The sequence below is a fragment of the Ranitomeya variabilis genome, chromosome 7 (assembly GCF_051348905.1).
Source record: "Ranitomeya variabilis isolate aRanVar5 chromosome 7, aRanVar5.hap1, whole genome shotgun sequence".
NCBI classification, from domain to species: domain Eukaryota; kingdom Metazoa; phylum Chordata; class Amphibia; order Anura; family Dendrobatidae; genus Ranitomeya; species Ranitomeya variabilis.
In genome coordinates, this window is record NC_135238.1 from 231325961 (window position 1) to 231351292 (window position 25332).

Consider the following 25332-nt stretch of genomic DNA (forward strand, 5'->3'; position numbering starts at 1 on the left):
TCTCCCGTGTGGTGTAGTATATAGAGGATCTGTCAGCTCTCCCGTGTGGTGTAATATATAGAGGATCTGTCAGCTCTCCCGTGTGGTGTAGTATATAGAGGATCTGTCAGCTCTCCCGTGTGATGTAGTATATAGAGGATCTGTCAGCTCTCCCATGTGGTGTAGTATATAGAGGATCTGTCAGCTGTCCCGTGTGGTGTAGTATATAGAGGATCTGTCAGCTCTCCCGTGTGGTGTAATATATAGAGGATGTGTCCTGTGTGGTGTAGTATATAGAGGATCTGTCAGCTCTCCCGTGTGATGTAGTATATAGAGGATCTGTCAGCTCTCCCATGTGGTGTAGTATATAGAGGATCTGTCAGCTCTCCCGTGTGGTGTAGTATATAGAGGATCTGTCAGCTCTCCCGTCTGGTGTAATATATAGAGGACCTGTCAGCTCTCCTGTATGGTGTAGTATATAGAGGATCTGTCAGCTCTCCCATGTGGTGTAGTATATAGAGGATCTGTCAGCTCTCCTGTGTGGTGTAGTATATAGAGGATCTATCAGCTCTCCTGTGTGGTGTAGTATATAGAGGATCTGTCAGCTCTCCCGTGTGGTGTAGTATATAGAGGATCTGTCAGCTCTCCCGTGTGGTGTAGTATATAGAGGATCTGTCAGCTCTCCTGTGTGGTGTGGTATATAGGATCTATCAGCTGTCCTGTGTGGTGTAATATATAGAGGATCTGTCAGCTCTCCTGTGTGGTGTAGTATATAGAGGATCTGTCAGCTCTCCCGTGTGGTGTAGTATATAGAGGATCTGTCAGCTCTCCTGTGTGGTGTAGTATATAGAGGATCTGTCAGCTCTCCTGTGTGGTGTAGTATATAGAGGATCTGTCAGCTCTCCTGTGTGGTGTAGTATATAGAGGATCTGTCAGCTCTCCCGTGTGGTGTAGTATATAGAGGACCTGTCAGCTCTCCTGTGTGGTGTAGTATATAGAGGATCTGTCAGCTCTCCCGTGTGGTGTAGTATATAGAGGATCTGTCAGCTCTCCTTTGTGGTGTAGTATATAGAGGATCTGTCAGCTCTCCTGTGTGGTGTAGTATATAGAGGATCTGTCAGCTCTCCCGTGTGGTGTAGTATATAGAGGATCTGTCAGCTCTCCCGTGTGATGTAGTATATACTATAGAGGATCTGTCAGCTCTCCCGTGTGGTGTAGTATATAGAGGACCTGTCAGCTCTCCTGTGTGGTGTAGTATATAGAGGATCTGTCAGCCCTCCTGTGTGGTGTAGTATTTAGAGGATCTGTCAGCTCTCCCGTGTGGTGTAGTATATAGAGGATCTGTCAGCTCTCCCGTGTGGTGTAGTATATAGAGGATCTGTCAGCTCTCCCGTGTGGTGTAGTATATAGAGGATCCGTCAGCTCTCCCGTGTGATGTATATAGAGGATCTGTCTGCTCTCCTGTGTGGTGTAATATATAGAGGATCTGTCAGCTCTCCTGTGTGGTGTAGTATATGGAGGATCTGTCAGCTCTCCTGTGTGGTGTAGTATATGGAGGATCTGTCAGCTCTCCTGTGTGGTGTAGTATATAGAGGATCTGTCAGCTCTCCTGTGTGGTGTAGTATATAGAGGATCCGTCAGCTCTCCTGTGTGGTGTATTATATAGAGGATCCGTCAGCTCTCCTGTGTGGTGTAGTATATAGAGGATCCGTCAGCTCTCCTGTGTGGTGTATTATATAGAGGATCCGTCAGCTCTCCCGTGTGGTGTAGTATATAGAGGATCTGTCAGCTCTCCCGTGTGGTGTAGTATATAGAGGATCTGTCAGCTCTCCTGTGTGGTGTAGTATATAGAGGATCCGTCAGCTCTCCTGTGTGGTGTAGTATATAGAGGATCTGTCAGCTCTCCCATGTGGTGTAGTATATAGAGGATCTGTCAGCTCTCCCGTGTGGTGTAGTATATAGAGGATCTGTCAGCTCTCCCGTGTGGTGTAGTATATAGAGGATCTGTCAGCTCTCCCGTGTGGTGTAGTATATAGAGGATCTGTCAGCTCTCCCGTGTGGTGTAGTATATAGAGGATCTGTCAGCTCTCCCGTGTGGTGTAGTATATAGAGGATCTGTCAGCTCTCCCGTGTGGTGTAGTATATAGAGGATCTGTCAGCTCCCCTGTGTGGTGCAGTATATAGAGGATCTGTCAGCTCTCCCGTGTGGTGTAGTATATAGAGGATCTGTCAGCTCTCCTGTGTGGTGTAGTATATAGAGGACCTGTCAGCTCTCCTGTGTGGTGTAGTATATAGAGGATCTGTCAGCTCTCCTGTGTGGTGTAGTACATAGAGAATCTGTCAGCTCTCCCGTGTGGTGTAGTATATAGAGGATCTGTCAGCTCTCCTGTGTGGTGTAGTATATAGAGGACCTGTCAGCTCTCCTGTGTGGTGTAGTATATAGAGGATCTGTCAGCTCTCCTGTGTGGTGTAGTACATAGAGAATCTGTCAGCTCTCCCGTGTGGTGTGGTATATAGGATCTATCCTGTGTGGTATTTTTAAACGGCATGGTGGGCCCCAAGAAAGATTTTTCTCTGGTGGGCCCAAGGTACTCCAGTCCGACGCTGTACGTGCACCACCTCAAAAAATGTAATAGAAAGCGGACAACATTTTGTCTGTACCGCAAAATGGTATAAATAAAAACAACAGACAAAAGCCCTCACACAGTTCCATCGACGGAAAAGTAAAAGAGTTACTGGTCTCAGAAAATGTGAATATATTCATTTGAAATGGTGTCTGATATATGTTGAATTTGTTTAAAAATATCGAACTTGTAGTTTTAAAAACAGAAATACACAAGCTGTGAACGATACTGTGAGAATTGTGGCCATCTGTATTGGGAGGTTTACAGCACGCTCATCTGCTCCGCATGTCATCGGTTCTATATGCTGTAAAATCTCATTCATACACAGGGATTTATGAAAAGTGCTAGGGAAAGATGGAGTCGTTGCCCATAGCAACCAATCAGATCTAAGCTCTCATCCTACGGAGGTCCTTTGGAAAATGAAAGCAGTCATCTGATTGGTTGCCATGGGTGATGGCCCTACATGAATTAGTACAACCCCCATCATCCTGTGTGTGTTCAGTCTTGTATGCAAATTTACTTAGATTATGGTTTATTGATATGGCGATATATAATCTGGGGTTTTCCACACTGAGGAAAAAGACGTGTATAAAGCCTCATGGTCGCATGTAGTGGTCCCCAATAGGCCGAGACTTAACTGTTATGCTTTGATAGTGGGGGGTTACCTCAGATCGGGAGCATTTTCAGACTGTTTGTTACAATACACGACTGACAAGGAAAATGTACTGTGTTCCAGGCAAATAAGGACAAGGTTTACAAAACCCCACAAGAAAATGGCCACTCTGGTCATTATTGGGGTTCATTAAGTTTGACACCCACAATTTATTATTTTATGCGGAGGGTGAAATCTATGGAAAGTTCACAGCATTTCTGAATCAAGTTCTTTCCCATTCACTGCAGATTTTTCACTGTAGAAATTTCACAGAGATGTCCTGTAATAATCTTAGCCTTAAAGGGAACCTGTCACCCCGTTTTTTCGGTATGAGATAAAAATACTGTTAAATAGGGCCTGAGCTGTGCATTACAATAGTGTAGTTTGTGGACCCCGATTCCCCACCTATGCTGCCGAAATACGTTACCAAAGTAGTCGTTTTCGCCTGTCAATCAGGCTGGTCTGGTCAAAAGGGCGTGTTGTCTTCCCCCAGATTTTGCGTAGTTTTCCGTTGGTGGCGTAGTGGTGTGCGCATGCCCAAGGTCCCGAATCCTCTGCCAGGAGATTTAAAAGAGCGCGGTGTTCGTTATTTCATTGGTGATCGGTGGGCGCGGCCATCTTCCTTTGGCCATGCGTGCGCAGAAGCGGCGCTCTGCTGGCCGCGGCTTCAGGAAAATGGCCGCGGGATGCCGCGCGTGCGCAGATGGATATCGCGGCGGCCATTTTCCTGAAGCCGCGGCCAGCAGAGCGCCGCGGCCAGCAGAGTGCCGCTTCTGCGCACGCGCGGCCAAAGGAAGATGGCCGCGCCCACCGATCACCAATGAAATAACGAACAGCGCGCTCTTTTAAATCCCCTGGCAGAGGATTCGGGACCTTGGGCATGCGCACACCACTACGCCACCAACGGAAAACTACGCAAAATCTGGGGGAAGACAACACGCCCTTTTGACCAGACCAGCCTGATTGACAGGCGAAAACGACTACTTTGGTAACGTATTTCGGCAGCATAGGTGGGGAATCGGGGTCCACAAACTACACTATTGTAATGCACAGCTCTGCCCCTATTTAACAGTATTTTTATCTCATACCGAAAAAACGGGGTGACAGGTTCCCTTTAAAAGCGACCAAATTACTGGATCTGCCGCATTTCCATGAGGGTATGTGCCCACGCTGCAGATTCCGCTGCAGAATTTTCCGCAGTGGATTTGATAAATCCGCAGTGCAAAACCGCTGCGGTTTTTACTGCGGATTTATTGCGGTTTCTAGTGCGGTTTCCTCTGCGGGTATTCACCTGCAGATTTCTATTGGAGCAGGTGGAAACCCGCAGCGGAATCCGCACAAACAATTGACATGCTGCGGAATATAAACCACTGCGTTTCGCGTGTTTTTTTCCGCAGCATGTGCACTGCGGATTTCGTTTCCCATAGGTTTACATTGTACTGTAAACTCATGGGAAACCACTGCGGTCCCGCAGCTGCGGAAACGCTGCGGTTCCGCAGCGAAATCCGCAGTGTGTGCACATACCCTGAATCTGAACCTAGATCGCAATGATGCCAGGGTTTATTAGAAAGTTCCCAGTCCCACAATATAAAAGTACATTTTTGTGGCCCTCGAAATGCTGCAGAAATCCGACATTACATCATGAACTAGCGGCTATGGGCCCAAATCATAATTTGCATTTTTAAAACAGCTTAAAAGCAAAAATAAAGAGCCCAATTCAACATTTGCGAATTTTTTTTAACTCACTTTTTTTTGTCTTGTGATATTCGTTGATGTTTTTTAGCTACAAATGCTTCAAAGTGGCACATGTGGTTCACGAATTTTATGCAAAATCAAAAATGTTATTTGTGCTCGATTCACTATTCCATTGCACCTTTTTTTAATGTTTTGCAACAGTTTTTTTAAGCTGTACCATATTGATCTTTCCATTTGCTCCTTTTTTGTAATCTATTTTATATGTATTTGCCTGTTATTTTTTTAATGTTCGCCATTGTGGGCAGAGTTTATGACTTCTGGATTTTTTTATCGCCTGATTCATCATTTTCGACTTGTCGAAAAGTTGCTAATTTTGTCTCAAATGTCCTCCAGTTGTCCCCTGAAGTGATTTTATGTTTATTTTTTACATCATCATTGCCGATATTCCAACGTGAATTTTTCGTTTTTGCAGCCACCTGCTCCTGTCCCATGTAGGCCACCCCGGATCCTGACATCTGAATATGGTAAGTTCCTGCCTAGTTTCTATTCTTTGCACTAGGAGATGAGAGAGAGGTGGTGGAGGGGGTCAGCGGACAGAGGAGGGTGGTGGAAGAAGAAGAGTAGGGGGGTGAGAAGTTTCAGCCAAGTTATGTCACATATCAGTAGGGGAGGCAGCTGTCAGTGCCACTTTTGGAATAGTGAAGGAGGGGATTGTGGAGAAGGGGGGGCATTTCTGAGTTTGGCAGGTCTGCAGGGTCTCTTTTGCAGATCGCTGCCTGAAGAGAAGAGAGAGAAGAAGAGGGGGCTCAGACCTAGGGGCATGTACAAGGTCTTCTACCACCACAGGCCCCAGCCTAGGAGAGGAAGTGCACCGATACAGGGGGATCATCAGGACTCCCCAACCCATGAGTTGTACTGACCATCAGCAAGAGAATTATTGCATGATAAAGGCATATTGCATCATCAATCACCCTATTACCCTGGGGCTGGTGCCCCCTCCTCATATTCTCTCTCCCTCTTTGCAGAAGTTGGTGCCAACGCTTGACCACACCTTGGAACCTTCTGGAATTTCTTACAATCTTAATTCCCATTTTCCGTCACCTGGAATAGGACCCTGCCCCTATATTTACCATGCATCGTGCCCAGGTGAAGATGAACCCAAGCAAAACTGAGGAAGGGACTCAAGTCACCCATGCCCCTACAGCTCGATCCTTCACCAAGACGTTGGCTGCACCACCAAGCCCTATTGTCACCCCAAAGGGATCAAAACTGATGTCTGACCAACAGCAAGACAAGCCTTGCCCTCCACAATTTATCCGCAAGCTCAAAAACGCTGCCATAGGGACGGGCTGTGACATCAGCCTGAAGGTGGCGGTAGCAGGGAACCCCGTGCCAAGTTTAAGCTGGTACAAAAATAAGGAGCCCCTGGATCCTGGAGCAGAGGAATACGGGACATTGTGTATTAGGGACAGCAGGATGGAGGACGCTGGAGTGTACACCTGCGTCGCCGAAAATCCCATGGGAGAGGCCATCACCAGCGCGGTTCTTGCCATCATTGATTTAGAAGGTAATGATCACTATCAATTATATAATAGGCCACCACAGTAAAATAAAAATATTCCTAGTAAATAAAAGCCTATTGTTGTCATATGGTTCCGGAGAAGTTGGGTGACAACCTGTATGAGAAATCACACAACGGTTGTCATTGAAGGAAGGAAACATGCTGGATGTCCCCCAGTTTTCCCATATTTGTCTGTGGGTTGAGGGTGCTCATTAAGGTTTCTGTTTAGTTTTTTGGAAATTAATGTTGATTCTCTTCTTATGGAAAATATTGGTAGTCCATGTGGAAAAGTTTGGGAAGGGACGAGCGCACGTCCTGGTGGGGACACTTGATTCACGTCTTGTATACAGCACCGTCCACCAGAACTGAAGGTCAATATTACCGGAATTGCAGCCGGTCGGTGACTACGGCACGCTTCTCACAGATTCCTTCTCTTTTAATGAATGCATCGTGTCAGCGTTAGTGAACATCCCCCTCCATGTCTCTCTGTGCGGTTTGATATTTAAAGGGGTAAAGGGCAAGTTTTCCAGGACAGAAGCTGGATCCTAAATATAGCTCAGATGGCATCAATCACTCCCCGTCCCCGAGTTTATGTGCTTCAGTAATCACGATAAGGCATGATCCCGTGTTTTATATATTATTAAAACATTTATGAAATGCAATTGATAGAACTGAAGTCTTTGAACCGAAATGTTGCCACATGGGCCAATAAAGGACCTTTTAGCTGGTTTTAGGACAATTTCCTAGGGTCTCTGCATAGATACCTGATATTACAGATCATGATGCAGCAGATTTTGGTTTTACAAAATGGCAGCCTCCACTGCTGGTAAAAGATGAGGGCACTTTTAGTCATAAGTCATTGTGCTCAGTTGATTTTTCACCTTGTTCCACTGAGTTTACAAAATGCTCCATGAGGTCAAAGCTGAGGAGGTTCTGAGGAGACCAGAGCTAGAGATCCACCACTAAGTACTTAAGAGATACCATGAACACTTATGTAAACAGGTCTGTAATATTTCGCATTTATCAAGCACTGCCGTGCATGGTATCAGTGCTGTGAGACTTGTGTCTTAAAGCGTACCTGTTGCTTCAGGTTGCTTTTCAGAATAAGCTGTCCTGTGTGTACATGAAGAATATACACTGTTTCTGGCCATTATTTGACTGTTATTCTGCATTTTCACCAGTTTTCTCCTTTACAGACTCCAAATCTAATTTTCAGTTGTCTCTGAGCTAGTGGATGCAGTGATATCTGCCATACACAGCACACAGACATGCGGAATTCCTGCAATCCTGTCTCTATAGAGCACACATTCAGAAGCAGCAGCAGCATGGAGGACATTATATAGTTGTGCTGAACAATGTGGATGTGAATCCAGCTCTGGGGTGAGATAAAACACTTACTAGAAAGAAGCTGCAAGGTCTGTATATCACTCCCCCGTCTCCGCCCATTCTGATGGATCTTAATAGACATCTCAAATCTGATCCCTCCTTTCTTGAGTAGGATGAGCGTTAGCAGGTTTTTTGTTGTTTTTTTTAGAGTGGATGATGACTTCAGGAAGAGAAGAAGTGGCTCATAAGTGGAGACCGCAGCAAATTTATTTAATAAGATATATTACAACTTTTTCTGTATTCACTTTTACTATTGATTTATGCAAATTTTGTTGGTTGAAATGACAGTGACCATTTAAGTGAGTCTTGGACATCTCAGAGGAATTTGGGTGCTCCTTATGGCACAGGAGTTTCTTTAACCTCAGTTCTTTTATGTAACTGTGACACATCAGAAGCTGATGTAAAAAGGTATTTCCTCAATATAAGATAGTAAAAGGGTTGTAGACACTGGCAGACACAGACAAAAAAGGGCCCCTGTGCAAGAACAATATATGGGACCTTTGCAGCCCAAGAGCTCCTAAAAATGCAAAATTGCACCTGCTTTGGAGGTAGAAATTAGCCCCCTTAGCTCTGGGGCCCCTGTGTGGCCACACAGGTTACACCAATGATATGTCCGCCCCTGGTGGTAGATATTTATTAGATGTAGTTAAGCCTGTGTTTTGATAAATATTCAGGCTCTGCTCCATTCAGATGTTTCTGCCTTGCTGCTCACACTCCTATTTCAAAGCATGCAGTCTCACAGACACAAACAGAGAAAAACTGCAGCTGTGTCCCCCTCCTCCCTCTCCTTTAATTTATTACCCTAGTTGTAACTTTTTGGTCCAGATATTGAAGCACATAACTGAATACTCATGAAGACACAAGCTGGGCCGATTTTAGACAAAGTGGGGCCCGAGGCAAAAGTTTAAAGTGGGGCCCCAAATGCTCACATTTTGCACCATCACACAAACATTTTGGTTGCATTTACATGCGCTGATTTCAGGCCGCAAAACGAGCGTGATTGATAATATTGAAGTTGTTCATCACTTGTCCCCAAGCCTTTTTACACCAACTGAGGAACAATGATGGGGACAGAACAATCACTAGTAGATCAATCTGTCCCTATACAGTATCATGTTATCAGCAGCATGTCTGCAGCTTACACGGCGATGTGCTGCTGAGAACAATGATTTTTATTCCGGCATAAACAATCCAATCACTCAATGAATAGGCAGCATTTTGTTTCTTTAGTATAATACACTCCATAGTCCTCCATATAGTATAATGTGCCTCATAGTCCTCCATATAGTATAATACACTCCACATAGTCCTCCATATACTATAATGCACTCACCATAGTCCTCCATATAGTATAATGCACTCACAATAGTCCTCCAAATAAAAAAATTTAATACATTCACCTTAGTCCTCCATATAGTATAATACACTCACCATAGTCCTCTATATAGTATAATACACTACCCATACTCCTCCATATAGTATAATATACTACCCATAGTCCTCCATATAGTATAATACACTCCCCACTGTCCTCCATATAGTATAATACACTCCCCTATCCTCCTTATAGTATAATATACTACCCATAGTCCTCCATATAGTATAATACACTCCACATAGTCCTCCATATACTATAATGCACTCACCATAGTCCTCCATATAGTATAATGCACTCACAATAGTCCTCCATATAGTTTAATACATTCACCATAGTCCTCCATATAGTATAATACACTCGCCATAGTCCTCTATATAGTATAATACACTACCCATACTCCTCCATATAGTATAATATACTACCCATAGTCCTCCATATAGTATAATACACTCCCCACTGTCCTCAGTATAGTATAATACACTCCCCTATCCTCCTTATAGTATAATATACTACCCATAGTCCTCCATATAGTATAATACGTGATTAATAATTAAGAAGATACCGTGCTACAGTCCTGAATGTCAGTGGTGTACTCTGTATGCCAATAGTAGATGGGCATACAAAGTGGTAACATATAAGAATATAATGCCACGCTCCCTTGTTATGTAATGATAGTTCCATGTGTAGGAAGTCACAAATACATAGATGAATGAGGAGTAATCATAAACTACTTACTAAGATAGCGGTGAGCGTGATGCACATGTTGAGAGTCCGGTAATGGTACAGGCTCCGTGCGGAGGGTAAGAGGCCTGGGGAGAATTCTCTGGTGGCAGCAGGTTCTCTCCGGGTGCCAGAGTTAGAGGGCCGGAGATGCGCTCCGGCCAGAAACGCCGCCGTGTAGTAGCGAGGTTGGTGGGGGCCGTGGTCTGGGTTACATCACCAGAACTCAGCGGCGGGTGCGCAAGAGGGCCAAAAAACAACGCGATTCAAAGGACTCTGTCCTTCTTCATCAGGGTGAATATAAGGGAGTATAATACACTCCTCATAGTCCTCTATATAGTATAATACACTCCTCAGTCCTCCATATAGTATAATGCACCCCATCTGACGCTCTCAAGTTTTATTATTGCTTTCAACTGTATCGGCATATATGATGCTGATACAGTTGGATGTGGCACGCCACTGGCTGGGGGCCTATTGGGGAGTGAGGGCCCTAGGTAGATGCCTTGTCTGCCTGCCCCCAACGCCAGCCCTGGACACAAGATATAGCCACTGTAATCCATGCATTACAAGGACACATTGATGCCAACGGGAATTCTATAAAACTTTGTATTGTAGAAATCTAGTGATTTCTCATCAAAAGAATATCAGGACCCCAGCAGCACAAGTGGAGGACTTGCTAAATGGCTTTCATAGCCAATTGTCAGCTTCATTACTATGTAGATGAAATCAAGTAATCCTGGCAGGGCTCCCAGATAGTAATGTCATTCTTGGAGATATCTTGTGGCGTACAATGAGCCTGGGACCTGTGAATTTACTCTACTGTCATGAAATGCATCACGAGCCCCACTGCAGCAATTACAATGTGTGTTTACGCTTGCAATGTCACATTGGTGTCACCAGGTAGATTCCCTAAACTATACGGCGTTCGCTTTATTTAATTAAAATGAAATGTGACTCCGGTGTTTGGACCATGCATCTTTATGTGGTTTGTAAGCTACTTTATTTTCTGAGGGACAGATTGGAAATAATGGATCCAGTGGAAATGGACCCATGGCTATGACACCCAGCACCCTGGTTATTGCAGAATAATGGGCATTCTTGTCAACTGTTGCTGTTTTTCATCTGGAAATTTGTGGCTGTAGCCATGTATGCTTTTAAAGGCCATTTTCCTTCCATGCAACATCCCCTCTCCCTTTGTGACCCATTCCTTGCCTCCCTGAATGTAGAATTGGATACTGGAAAACAAGATACTTTTTAGAAATTTAAAATTCTTGGAGGCATTGTGTGGTTTTGGCAGGGCCTGGGAGATTCGCCTATTCTTCGGGAAGACTGGGAGGTCTCCTTTTAAGCTTTCCAGACATCCCAGGAGAGTTGGCAGGTTAGACCGCATGGCACTATTGTATGGGCTGTGTAGGCTACGCTGCAGGGGCATAGCTTGAAGGTCTGATTTCCCAATTCTAAATCTCCAACAGGTCCCCAGCTATCATGTGTCTTGGACAGTATTGGTCTTCTTATATCAGCTCTTCTTGGCTCTGGGCCCCACCAGACTCCAGTGCCAAGGTTCTACTATAGCAACTGCAGCCATTATAAGTACGCCACTTATATGCTAGAACAGTTTTGGCACTGTGGTTGCTATATGGCATTATTCCGTAGGCATTAATATGATATGGACTCTATGGTATTGCTATGATTTAGGGTACTATTATTTATGCAGTATCCTTTTGCTGAGGTTTCACCACTGAACCGTCTCTGGTTGTGCATTTGATCACTGTATAGCAGTATGTTTACTGTTCCATATACAGTAGCTATATTAAATGGGTACAGTATGGTGAAAACTTGTGAGCCTGTTGGGTGCTTGGACCTTAACATGACTCCTGGACGCTCTACTCCAGGTCTACACTTTCAGAAGATATAAACCTCCGTGGTTGGCCTCAGTGCAATTTCTTAACAGGGGCCCCCCAATATGTTTGTAATCATATCATTGGTAACATATAATATTATATTTTTCTAGAAAGGGGGTACATACTATTCATCATGTCTAGTTTTAGATCATCTCAAACATTTTGCAGGTACAAGATGGAAATTGTCATTTATTAACCAGACGCAGCAACGAGGCCAGGACAGAATGTAACGTTCCAAAAACGTTACTGCCCTTGTCTAATAGTCCGAGTAATCACCAGTCATGTATGAGACTGGCCTGGTGTAGATAGAGGGGACAGAGGCCAGGCAGATGGCCAAGGCATGACTTCTCTGGCAGGTTTCGTGTCTGTCGCACCGGACAATCTTAATTTAGATCTTGTGTTTATTCTCCTGGGAGGTCGACTAAGATGTCTACTCTTGACCCAAACATGCTGGATTCAGCCTCCATACAGAAGTAAACCTGCTCATTCACAGCCTCCTACCACCTTGTGGATTCCTGGCCGCCACCTGTCCCTAATTTCATAATTTGTCCTTGACAATAGCTGATATTTCCCATTTGTCTCTGCGCCATGAAAACATAAATTGTATAACAGATTTCACTTTTATGGGACTTTTATTGGACTCGCCATTCTGTAAACTTCCATTATTCCTTTCCAACTCTGAATAATAGCTCTACTGTCTGGTATCAATTGATCATTACATTTTGGGTAATTATATTTTTTAACCTCTTGCCACTGCGTGCAATTTTGGATTTGACACTTTTTTTCCCCTTTCTTCCATGAGTTATATCTTTTTTATTTTTCCATTCAGGTAGCCGTTCGAAGGCTTGTTTTTGTGGGACAAGTTTTAGCTTTATATACTGTATTAACCACCTATTTTACCATACAATGTAGTGGAAAATAGGAATTAAATCCAGACAGGGTGAAATGGGAAATAAATGCATTTCCATAATTGTTTTTGTATCTTTTTTTTCATGGCATTCAGTGCGCAGTAAAAATGACCTTGTAACATGGTTCTGCAGATCAATATGGTTACAGCAATACCAAACTTGTATCACTTTAACGGTTTAAAGAAATGTAGTAATTTGTAAAAAAAAAAAATCGTTTGTCACCATTTACCGAGACTCGTAACTTTTTGATTTTTCCATTGATAGAAATGCATGAGGGCTTGTTGTTAGCATGGCAAGCTGATGTTTTTATTGATATCATTTTGGTGTACCTACTAAATTTTGATCGCTCTTCATTGCATTTTTTGGGGGGAGCTGTAGAGACCCCCAAAAAACAGTTTTTCAATTAATGTTTTTTCTGCTTTATGGCATTTAATGTTTCGGTTAAATAATTGTATATTTTGATAGATCATACCTTTACGGATATGGTCGATATCAAAAATTATTTTTTTGTGAAATTGTACTAATGTTTTTATTTTTAATGGGGAAGAAAAATTAGTGATTCAAATGTTCATGTTTTATATTTTTTTAATACTTTAAAAAATGTATTTGACTTTTTTTGTGTCCTTCTAGGGCACTTGATCCTACAATTGTCTTATTGATCACTTGTTCTTTTGTTTTGCAATATATAAGTAAAATCACTTTGACATTTTGTGTTGGGTTTGGCCCATCCCACAGGAAAGTTTTCCTCTAATGCCTCTGTTGGAGATTGATAGCAGCATTTAGAGGTTAACATAAAGTAATTGGAGCTCAGCTCTGATTGTGTCTGTTACAGGCTGGTTGTGTTCTGCCAAGTATCATGCAGGGTCAGTACAGTGCATTCTTCTCGTCAGGTGTGCAGGGTTGTAATGTCATCAGCACTGCTCGCTCCTAATGCAGAACTGAGTGGTGCTGGATAAACCCTTTAGGGGATTCACATATTTGGAGCATCTTACTGCGGTGTGCTTTCTTTAAAGACTTATGAAAGAAAAGTAGTTTTAGTAGTTCGTCCATTCTGGATGGGCAATCCTCTGTAATGTAAACTCCAGCAGCACAAATCTCTCCTTTCCAGATTGAGTTGCTACAATGTTTCAGTGCAGGTACTATCAGTCTACAGACCTTGCCAAAAGTTTTCAAACTGACACAAATTTTGCAACTTTCACTCTTTAGTTGGATATTTCTATGTTTACTGATGTACAATTATAAACATTCCCTAAGTTTTTACATTTTTATTGACAAATACATGAAGTTTCTGTAAAGCCTCAATATTTCCAGTGTTGCCCCTTATTTCTGTAGACTTCTGCCCTTTGCTCCGGCAGGTGGATATCGGCTTCTGGGTCAGATCCTGACCGATGGTTGAATGTTCTTTTTTCATCAGTGCTCGGAATTTATCACAATTTCTGTCATTTATTTGTTGCTTTTTAGTTAGTGACCACAGGTTCCAAATGGGATTGAGATCTGGGGAATTTTCTGGCCATGGATCCAAAATTTAAATGTTTTATTTCCCAAGCTACTTAGTCATGAGTTTTGTCTTGCGACTCCATTATGATGAAAAAAAACAAAACATTGCTTATCACCACATTGCTCCTGCATTGTTGGGAGATGTAGCTCGTGGTGGAAGTTTAGATCCAATTTTTTATTCATGGCTGTGCTCTTAGGGAAAATTGTGAGTGAGCCCCCTCCTCCATGGATGAACCCCACACACATGCAATGGTCTCAGGATGCTTTACTGCTGGCATACATAGGAATCATGACAGCGCTCATCCTCTCTTTTCTGGACAATTATCCTTCTAGTTGTCCCAAACAGTCTGAAGGGGCTTTATCAGAGACCATGTCACAAGACAAAGTCATGACTAAGTGGCCCTGTGAACAAAACATTTATAAATCCAGAAGCATCAAAGTTTGTGAAAAACAAAATTTGTGTCAGTCGCAAAACTTTTGGCCATGACTGTGTACACTGATCACCTCAAACAATTGTCTGGAATGGACACAATTGTAACAAACTCTTCTCTGCAATGTATTAGAGCTGTATAGATTTCAGCCTCTGGATGCAAAGATTGACATCAAGGAAAAATATTGAAAATACTGAACCACAAATATTACTAGAAGCTCGCAGAACTTTCAATTTCTTTTTAAATGCCTTGGTGTTTTTCTATAAATCACAGTCAGAATACGTTCGGCAAGTCAGACGTCACGCTCATTAGGATGAATGGAATCCTATACAAAACCAGCACTGTTGTGAAATTGGATTTTGGGCTCCCCCGGTGGCCACTGGTGGAATTGAACTGGTGTGCATCATCCTCTCTGTTCACCTGTTTCCATCAGGATGTGGGAGTCGCTATTTAGCCTTGCTCCTCTGTCACTTCCATGCCGGTCAACATTGTAATCAGAAGCCTTTCTGTGCATGTTCCTGCTGCTAGACAACTCCCAGCTAAGTTGGACTTAGTCCTTGTTTGTTTTTGCATTTTGTTCCAGTTCACAGCTGTAGTTTCGTTTCTGTGTCTGGAAAGCTCTTGTGATCTGAAATTGCCACTCTGATGTTATGAGTTAATACTAGAGTCTTAAAGTAATTTCAGGATGGTATTTTGATAGGGTTTTCAGCTGACCATGAAAGTGCCCTTTCTGTCTTCCTGCTTTCTAGTAAGCGGACCTCAATTTTGCTAAACCTATTTTCATACTACGTTTGTCATTTCATCTAAAATCACCGCCAATATTTGTGGGGGCCTCTGTCTGCCTTTCGGGGAAATTTCTCTAGAGGTGAGCCAGGACTATATTTTCCTCTGCCAGGATTAGTTAGTCCTCCGGCCGGCGCTGGGCGTCTAGGGATAAAACGCAGGCTACGCTACCCGGCTACTGTTAGTTGTGCGGCAGGTTTAGTTCATGGTCAGTTTAGTTTCCATCCTTCCAAGAGCTAGTTCGTATGTTTGCTGGGCTATGTTCTCTTGCCATTGAGAACCATAACACAGCACACAAGGCGCTAAAACATATAAACTCCCAACTGATAAATGACTTATAAATGTTTATCATATCGGTACAGAATGGCGATGGACACGTCCTGTCACTACAATAGGGGATGGTGATCACTCCGCTCTGTGCACTGTTCAGTACAGTGAGTGCAATGTTGACACCGATGATCATTTTTATTGAAATTTTCCTGCCCTCTGATTCACCCCATCTTCCTCCTTCCATAATATTACGAGGATATGGCAGGTTTATTTTACAAGTATGTCTTTCTGTCAACTAGAGGAAGGACAAATAAAATGTCCATAGCACATTAATATCATAAATTTTCATGACGAGTGATAGATATTAGATACATGGAAAGCATCTGTTCATATCCTGTATGCTCCAATAGCAATGGAAGGTCATAGCCGTCCAGTTTATTTATTTTACTTAAGACTATATATCAATAGCATATACAGTATATATATATTATATAGCGTATACATTATATACATGATTTTAGCTCCACTATCCATTGCAATGATTTCTCCAGTATAACCTTAATCTTTGAACTGGGCCTAAAAAATCGTATTCCAAGCATCGCCGTCCTGAGTGCATCGGAGGTCGAGACAGATACACATTTTCCTCATCACCGAGGTCGCGCCTCAGCCGAGAATTGATTTATTTTCCAAGAACAAAGGAGGCGAGTAAAATGGGATCGATATTATTGTATAAACAGAATAAATCTTCGCAAAGTGAGAATTTCTCAGCTGCTGGAGAGTCCTATAAACTGTAATCGTTACACTGGAATAAAAGTGAAATTTTACAAATTAGTCAAAATAGGGCCAGCTGCAGTAAAAAGCATAGATGTATGGACTTATGGATCACAGTACATGAGTAGATTATGAATGAGCAGCGGCACTCACTCACCATCATGGTCTCTTTAGCATGATGATAGTCAGGGTTCCAAAGTTTGAATTCAAATGATCAAACATAGACGGCATAAGCTAGGGAATTCTTTACTGCTTTATTTCTTGAAAACCCCAGGACTAAGATATTGATTACCTATTCTTAGGGTACTGTCACACTAAACGATTTACCAACGATCACGACCAGCGATACGACCTGGCCGTGATCGTTGGTAAGTGGTTGTGTGGTCGCTGGGGAGCTGTCACACAGACCGCTCTCTCCAGCGACCAACGATGCCGAAGTCCCCGGGTAACCAGGGTAAACATCGGGTTACTAAGAGCAGGGCCGCGCTTAGTAACCCGATGTTTACCGTGGTTACCAGTGTAAACGTTAAAAAAAAAAAAAAAAAGTACATACTCACATTCCGGTGTCTGTCCCCCGGCGTTCTGCTTCTCTCCACTGTCTGCCAGCCGGAAAGCACAGCGGTGACGTCACCGCTGTGCTCGCTTTCCGGCTGGCCGGCGCTCACAGTGCAGAGAAGCAGAACGCCGGGGGACAGACACCGGAATGTAAGTATGTACTGTTTGTTTTTTTTTACGTTTACGCTGGTAACCAGGGTAAACATCGGGTTACTAAGCGCGGCCCTGTGCTTAGTAACCCGATGTTTACCCTGGTTACAAGCGAACACATCGCTGGATCGCTGTCACACACGGGAGATCCAGCGACGAAAGAAAGTTCCAAACGATCTGCTACGACATACGATTCTCAGCAGGATCCCTGATCGCTGCTGCGTGTCAGACACAGCGATATTGTATGGATATCGCTGGAACGTCACGGATCGTACCGTCGTAGCGATCAAAGTGCCAATGTGTGACAGTACCCTTAGTGTCGATCATAGCAGATCAGTGGGGCCCACCACCCCGCACCCCCCACACACTGATAAGTTGCTATCATATTGTGTGAATTATGCAACACAGTGATGTCTTAGAACAGGGAAAGTAAGGTGACTTTTCAGAATAAGCTGCATTATGCGTGTACATAAGGAATAACACTACTCCAGGCCATTATATGACTTGTATCCTGCATTTATCACCAGTTTTTCTCTATCCAGGCTCTAATTTTCAGTTGTCTCTGAGCTGGTGGGTGGAGACTATCGGTATGATGTCAATCATACACAGCAGACAGACATGAGAGATTCCTGCTATCCCTTCTCTATGTAGCACATATTCAGAAGCAGCAGCAACATGAATCGAGTGAACAATTACTAGAAATCACCATCTTTGTGTGTCTGCGCCTCTATCTTTCACTCTGTTCCTTCTTCTTCCTCCTCCTCCCTGCTAAATACACTTCCTCTGTTCCTTCTTCTTCCTCCTCCTCTTTTCTCCATACACTTTAGCAGGCAGCTGCAATCTGACATCTCAGTGACTAATGCAATCCATCTTATGTTGTTAAGATGTATCTTAGCAGTTCCCAGAGTGAACGATAAGTTTTGGAGGCAAGGGGGTAAGAAGTGGCTCATAAGTGGAGATAGATGAAGATTTTCCTGATGTGATATTACAGGCTTTCTTATAGTCATCTGCACTATTAATGTAAGCAAATATTGTAGAAAAAAAACAGCAACCATTTAAGGTTTTTGTAAAAGGGCTCACACTGTCATCTAGGCAGATTTATTGATCCAGGTGATTCCTCTTACTTTCCTATCCCCCCGACAGCCTCCATCAGGATCCTCCTAACTATCTTGCCTGTTGGTTGCTCCACCACTTAAGATAATGTAAACTTAATGCTGGCGAATTGTGGTTGACGCTTGGAAAGTCTAAGATTTAGAAAGTGTAAAAATTGCAAAATGTAGCTCAGGTTAAGAGAATAAAGTACGGTAATACCCTATGATAGTGGCAGATTAAACCCTGGGAAATGACTGTGGGATGATGTGGCCGGGACCTCGCGTTTCATACTGTACCGTGTGTCAGTTCTTAGATTGTGCGCAGGCTGACGGCTTGTTTCTGCTTGTTTAGGGGGTTCTTCAGGCTTAGGCTCCAAGCCCAGATATCCATACTTGTCTTAGGAAACATGCTTCAGCCCTCTTTGGCAGTCATGAAGGAAGCCTTTGGATCCTCGGTACTCTAGCTTGTTCCACTTCTACTTTATTAACTATTTCAATCTCAGCTTCTTCTATGCTAGGTTGATGCTCTTCTTTCATGTATTTATTTAGGGCACGCAGATTTTCTACTCATGGATTGAGTAACAACCAGTCAAATATGGATGGTATTCATATATAGGCACTATAGGTCAGTACACCGACTGGATACAGCTCGTGATCCTGTCCCATATGGACTCCATGTGCATAAACAGGCAGCAGTATACTTTAAAGGGTCAGTGCCCCAGCGCAGGCCGCCTGCACCTATCATTTATCATGTATAATTAATGCCTTATAATGTACTGTAATATTGCATGATAACTGAGAGAACATTCTGTGTTGTTGGCTTAATGTCATGTAATGCGCAAAGATAGCACATGTATACTCTAAATGCACATAGTGTAATGTAAAAGTATAATCTCCAGTTGACCTGGAACAGACAATCTTCAAATTACATTCTGTCTATGTAGGAAACACATGTAACCCAAATTAGATCAATGTACAGCTGTCTCCTTAATCAGTAAGGAGGGTAACAACCTCACCAATGAGCTACCTGATATAGTTTACTAGGTATATCAAGATATGTATAAGAGTATGGCAGGAAGAATGTAAAGGAAATGCGAATGAGCAACCCATTAATACAAAAGTACTAATACTTCTATGTAGAAGAATAGAAGTTTCTAGCTACTATAATACTGCCCCTATATACAAGAATATAACTACTATAATACTGTCGCTATATACAAGTATATAATGAGTACAATACTGTCGCTATGTACAAGCATATAAGTACTATAATAATGCCCCTATGTGCAAGAATATAACTACTATAATACTGCCCCCTATGTAAAAGAATATAACTACTATAATACTGTCTAAGTACAAGACTATAACTACTATAATACTGCCCCTATATACAAGAATATAACTACTATAATACTGCTCCTATGTAAAAGAATATAACTACTATAATACTGCCCCTATTTACAAGAATATAACTACTATAATACTGTTCCTATGTACAAGAATATAACTACTATAATACTGCCCCTATGTACAAGAATATAACTACTATAATACTGCTCCTATTTACAAGAATATAACTACTATAATACTGTTCCTATATACAAGACTATAACTACTATAATACTGCCCCCTATGTAAAAGAATATAACTACTATAATACTGCCCCCTATGTAAAAGAATATAACTACTATAATACTGCTCCTATGTACAAGAATATAACTACTATAGTACTGCTCCTATGTAAAAGAATATAACTACTATAATACTGCCCCTATTTACAAGAATATAACTACTATAATACTGCCCCTATGTACAAGAATATAACTACTATAATACTGTTCCTATATACAAGACTATAACTACTATAATAGTGCCCCCTATGTAAAGGAATATAACTACTATAATACTGCCCCTATGTACAAGAATATAACTACTATAATACTGCCCCTATTTACAAGAATATAACTACTATAATACTGCCCTTATGTACAAGAATATAATTACAATAATACTGCCCCTATTTACAAGAATATAACTACTATAACACTGCCCTTATGTACAAGAATATAACTACTATAATACTGCCTCTATGTACAAGAATATAACTACTATAACACTGCCCTTATGTACAAGAATATAACTACTATAATACTGCCTCTATGTACAAGAATATAACTACTATAATACTGTTCCCTATGTACGAGAATATAACTCCTATAATACTGCCCCTATTTACAAGAATATAACTACTATAATACTGCCCTTATGTACAAGAATATAACTACTATAATACTGCTCCTATGTACAAGAATATAACTACTATAATACTGCCCCTATGTACAAGAATATAACTACTATAATACTGCCCCTATGTACAAGAATATAACTACTATAATTCTGCTCTAATGGACATGAATATAACTACTATAATACTGCTCCTATGTACAAGAATATAACTACTATAATACTGCTCCTATGTACAAGAATATAACTACTATAATACTGCTCCTGTGTACAAGAATATAACTACTATAATACTGCCCCTATGTACAAGAATATAACTACTATAATACTGCCCCTTATGTACAAGAATATAACTACTATAATACTGCTCCTATGTGCAAGAATATAAATACTATAATAGTGCCTATATGTGTAACAATATAAATCCTATAATACTGCCCCATGTACAAGAATATAACTACTATAATACTGTTCCCTATGTACAAGAATATAACTACTATAGGGGCTCATTTCCACATGCGAGAAACACGTCCGTGTCTTGCATGTAGAAACCAAGCTCTGGCGCCGGCACTCCAGAGCGGAGCCTGCGGCCGCATAGGAACACATGGAGCTGCACACTCCGCTCCAAAGTGCCAGAGCTTGGTTTCCACATGCGAGACACGGACGTGTTTCTCGCATGTGGAAATGAGCCCTAATACTGCTCCTATGTACAAGAATATAACTACTATAATACTGCTGCTATGTACAAGAATATAACTACTATAATACTGCTCCCTATGTACAAGAATATGACTACTATAATACTGCTCCTATGTACAAGAGTATATCTACTATAATACTGCCCCATGTACACGACTATAACTACTATAATACTTCCCCTATGTACAAGAATATAACTACTATAATACTGCCTATATGTGCAAGAATATAACTACTATAATACTGCCTATATGTGCAAGAATATAACTACTATAATACTGCCCTTATGTACAAGAATATAATTACTATAATACTGCTCCTATGTACAAGAATATAACTACTATTATACTGCTCCTATGTACAAGACTATAACTACTATAATACTGCCCCTATGTAAAAGAATATAACTACTATAATACTGCACCCTATGTACAAGACTATAACTACTATAATACCGCCCCTATGTACAAGAATATAACTACTATAATACTGCTCCTATGTACAAGAATATAACTACTATAATACCGCCCCTATGTACAAGAATATAACTACTATAATACTGCCCCCATGTACAAGAATATAACTACTATAATACTGCCCCTATGTACAAGAATATAACTACTATAATACTGCCCCTATGTACAAGAATATAACTACTATAATACTGCTCCTATGTACAAGAATATAACTACTATAATACTGCTCCTATGTGCAAGAATATAACTACTATAATACTGCCCCTATGTACAAGAATATAACCACTGTAATACTGCCCCTATGTACAAGAATATAACAACTATAATACTGCTCCTATGTACAGGAATATAACTACTATAATACTGCCTACTACTGTATATAAGATAATAAACCCAACTACGTAGGATCAATGCACTCTCTTTATTTTCCAATGATAATCACCTGCTGTTTAATTAATTACACACCCGCTATGCTCTTTTATGACTGCAGTGCACATCTCAGAGAAATCCTCAGCGCAAATGTAAAATGTAACAGATGGAAAAATCAGAAGACCCGTCAAGTAATTCTTATTTACTTATACAATTATTTACAATGTATCACTATGTATCAGCTCATGTAGCAGACACAGGATCAATACACTTAGGCTGCGTGTCCACGGTCAGGATGGCCGGCGGTATCGCCGGAGCCGCTCGGCGCTAAGCCCCGCCCCCTTCTGGGACGCGATGATGCCGGATGTGTTAACTGCACACATCCGGGATTATCGCCCCCCTCCCATAGCGCCCTGTGTTATGCCTTGTGGGGACGCTGCGTCCCCGCAAGGTGAACGGACATGCTGCGATCTGAAAAGACGCACAGCATGTCCGGAGTCACAGGCCCGCTGCGTGCGGGTTTCCACGCATAGTGGACACGGGATTTCAAAAAATCCCCTCCACTATGCTGGAACATCTGGACGCTGCGTGTTTGACGCTGCAGCTCTGCGCAGCGTCAAACAAGCAGCGTTTACTGACCGTGGACACACACCCTAAGGGCTCAAATCATTATTTGCGTTTTTGTTCAGTCATTTTACTTTCTTTTATCTTATGGTTTTCAATGACCAATGTGTTTCTTGAATTTTGTACAAAATAAAAAAAACATATTCTTTATATTTTGCTTTAACTTTTTTTTTTAGATAAAAACATTTGCATATTCTGCTAAAATATAACAAAATTTGTGATAAAAATGTTAGGTATCTATAAAATTACTCCAGGCAGAGACTAGTCATTTATGCAAAATATTGAAACATTTTAAATAGTTGTAGTTGATGAGCCAGCCAAAAACTTCTGGAAACCCCAAATCTCACCCACAATTTTCCCATGACTACAGTAGATGACATAGTAGAGGGGGAAATAAAATTACACCCACCGGAAGTCACCGGTAAATATAATGTTAACATTTTACTAACTTATCTGGGCATGTGGTGTGTGTGACATGGTCAGACACATCCTGTTTAATTTTTGAAAGAGGGACTCTGAAAGTCACAAAGCCTATGTGGACAATGCAAGAACTGCCAAAAATTAGAAGGAAGAGGGACTCCGATACACCCTGTATTAGACACATAAAGGAGGACCTCATACACATACTGTTACAATTGATAGGTAGTGGGACTCCTAGACTCATACAGCCTATCATGCCTATGCACTAAGTGCAAGGGTTGAAAAACGTTTACCCCTGGGATATATACAATTATAGAGGTAGGCCTCAAACATTCTGTAAAAATTAAGAGTGAAGGTCGCATGATGACCCTGTAAAAATTATGAGCTCAAATATTTGGGCATCACTACACAGGATCTCCTCATGTCTCTCTTGAAACATGCAGGGTGAGAGGTCATAATCAATAAATGGAAATATAAAAAGCTCCTGGGAGTGTGGGATCACGGGGCCCCTGGGACTCGCCATGGTGTGAGAAAGGAGGATCAGGGTGAGGATTATGTGGTCCAGACTCTTGTCTAGTGAGACTGGATCGTGTGGAAGACAGGGTGGTGCTGGGAAAGGTACTGGAGCATTATCGGCCATTAAATCGACCACCTGTTCGCACTGTTCTGGCTTTAAGGCCGGGGTCACACTTGCGAGTTCAATGCGGGAAACTTGCACGAGTCTCAGGCATCAAGTCCCGGCACAGCCGCCGGCATTCGGGACCGGAGCGTGCGGCTGCATAGAAATATATGCAGCTGCACGCGGGCCTTGATGCAAGTTTCTCGCATTAGACTTGCAAGTGTGACCCCGGCCTAAGAGTGGTGTCCCGCGTCCCCCTGCAAAGTGGGACAGGAAGCTAGGTCTCATGGATGTGCGTGTTTGTTGTGCTACTGCAGCCGGCAAAGCTTCACCTGTGCCACGGCCTCAGCCTTTCCATGCACCATCAGCAGCACGTCCACTTCCCTGTCCCTTACCGCACACCTTATGCATTTTAAATTAGGCATATAATATATGCCTGCAAACTTTCCGGTATTAATAGGGAAAAGAAAATATGTAGCCCTGAAGAGTACTTTTGTTTTCAGGTTGCAGCAGCAGTATACCTATAGAAGGACGGTAAGGCAATAAATCCTGCCTACATACAACCCCTGGCAAAAATTATGGAATCACCGGCCTTGGAGGATGTTCATTCAGTAGTTTAATTTTCTAGGAAAAAAGCAGATCACAGACATGGCACATAACTAGGGTCATTTCAAATGGTAACTTTCTGGCTTTAGTTTCTAATCCAAAACTATCCGTCCTCCACACCTATCCCTACACTGAGTGCAGATAACAGTGGTTTTACTGGAGAAAAGACGATATGTAGCCCTGAAAAGGACTTTTGTTTTAATGGTACAGCAGCGGCATACAACTACTGCAATAGCAATTAAACACTGCCTATATGCCTGCTCTAATCCAAGCACTAGTAATCAAGTTTGAGAGTATTGCAAAGAATTGCGATAAACGGTATTTTGGTGACAGTTTCAGGGTCATTCGCTTCTAGAATTATACCGTGATCCTTCATTTTCCTGAGTGGTCCATGTCCAATACACAGTACTCCTTAAAGAAAACTTGCTCCAGTTTCAAAAAACGTCCTCCACAATATCAGTGATTCTGGCTCATTTCATTTTAAACTAGCGCCACTTTTCAGGACAGTAATGTTCACAATTTAGATATGATCCCCGTTTTCTCCTCTTTACAGAACACATCCACAATGAGCGGCTCCTACGTTATAGGGTGATGTATGCTTTAATTTTTCATGGTATTGAGCCCTTGCTGGTTACGTGGGCGAAATGTAAGGAACACACATACTGCAACATTGTGATCTATGTCCTGTGGATCCCCGGCTGTTGTAAAATAACTCTGCCCTGACAAGACATGCTGGGAGTTTTAGTTTTGCATAATAAACTATTAGTAACTTTTCAGAGACTATTTTCTGGCAGTTTCTGGGAAGTTTAAGGCCGGCGTCACACTAGCATATAGCATTCGATGCGATATGCTAATGACATTCGGCTCAAGCTCTGCTGTGAGTGTGATCCGAGTGTCATGCGTCTGTGCTCCAATCCTCC

At 42.0% G+C, this 25332-nt stretch overlaps 1 protein-coding gene across 3 annotated transcripts in view; it reads left to right on the forward strand.

The window, feature by feature from the left end:
* The first annotated feature begins 3259 nt into the window (after positions 1–3259).
* SPEG (striated muscle enriched protein kinase) overlaps positions 3260–25332 on the forward strand; it is a 211519-nt gene continuing 189446 nt past the window's right edge. For all 3 annotated transcript variants that reach the window (XM_077273132.1, XM_077273133.1, XM_077273137.1), the window contains exons 1-3: positions 3260–3388; positions 5423–5474; positions 5976–6517. In XM_077273132.1, coding sequence (XP_077129247.1) covers positions 6082–6517 — 436 coding nt within the window. In that variant the 5' untranslated portion in view covers positions 3260–3388; positions 5423–5474; positions 5976–6081. The remainder of the gene's footprint in view (positions 3389–5422; positions 5475–5975; positions 6518–25332) is intronic.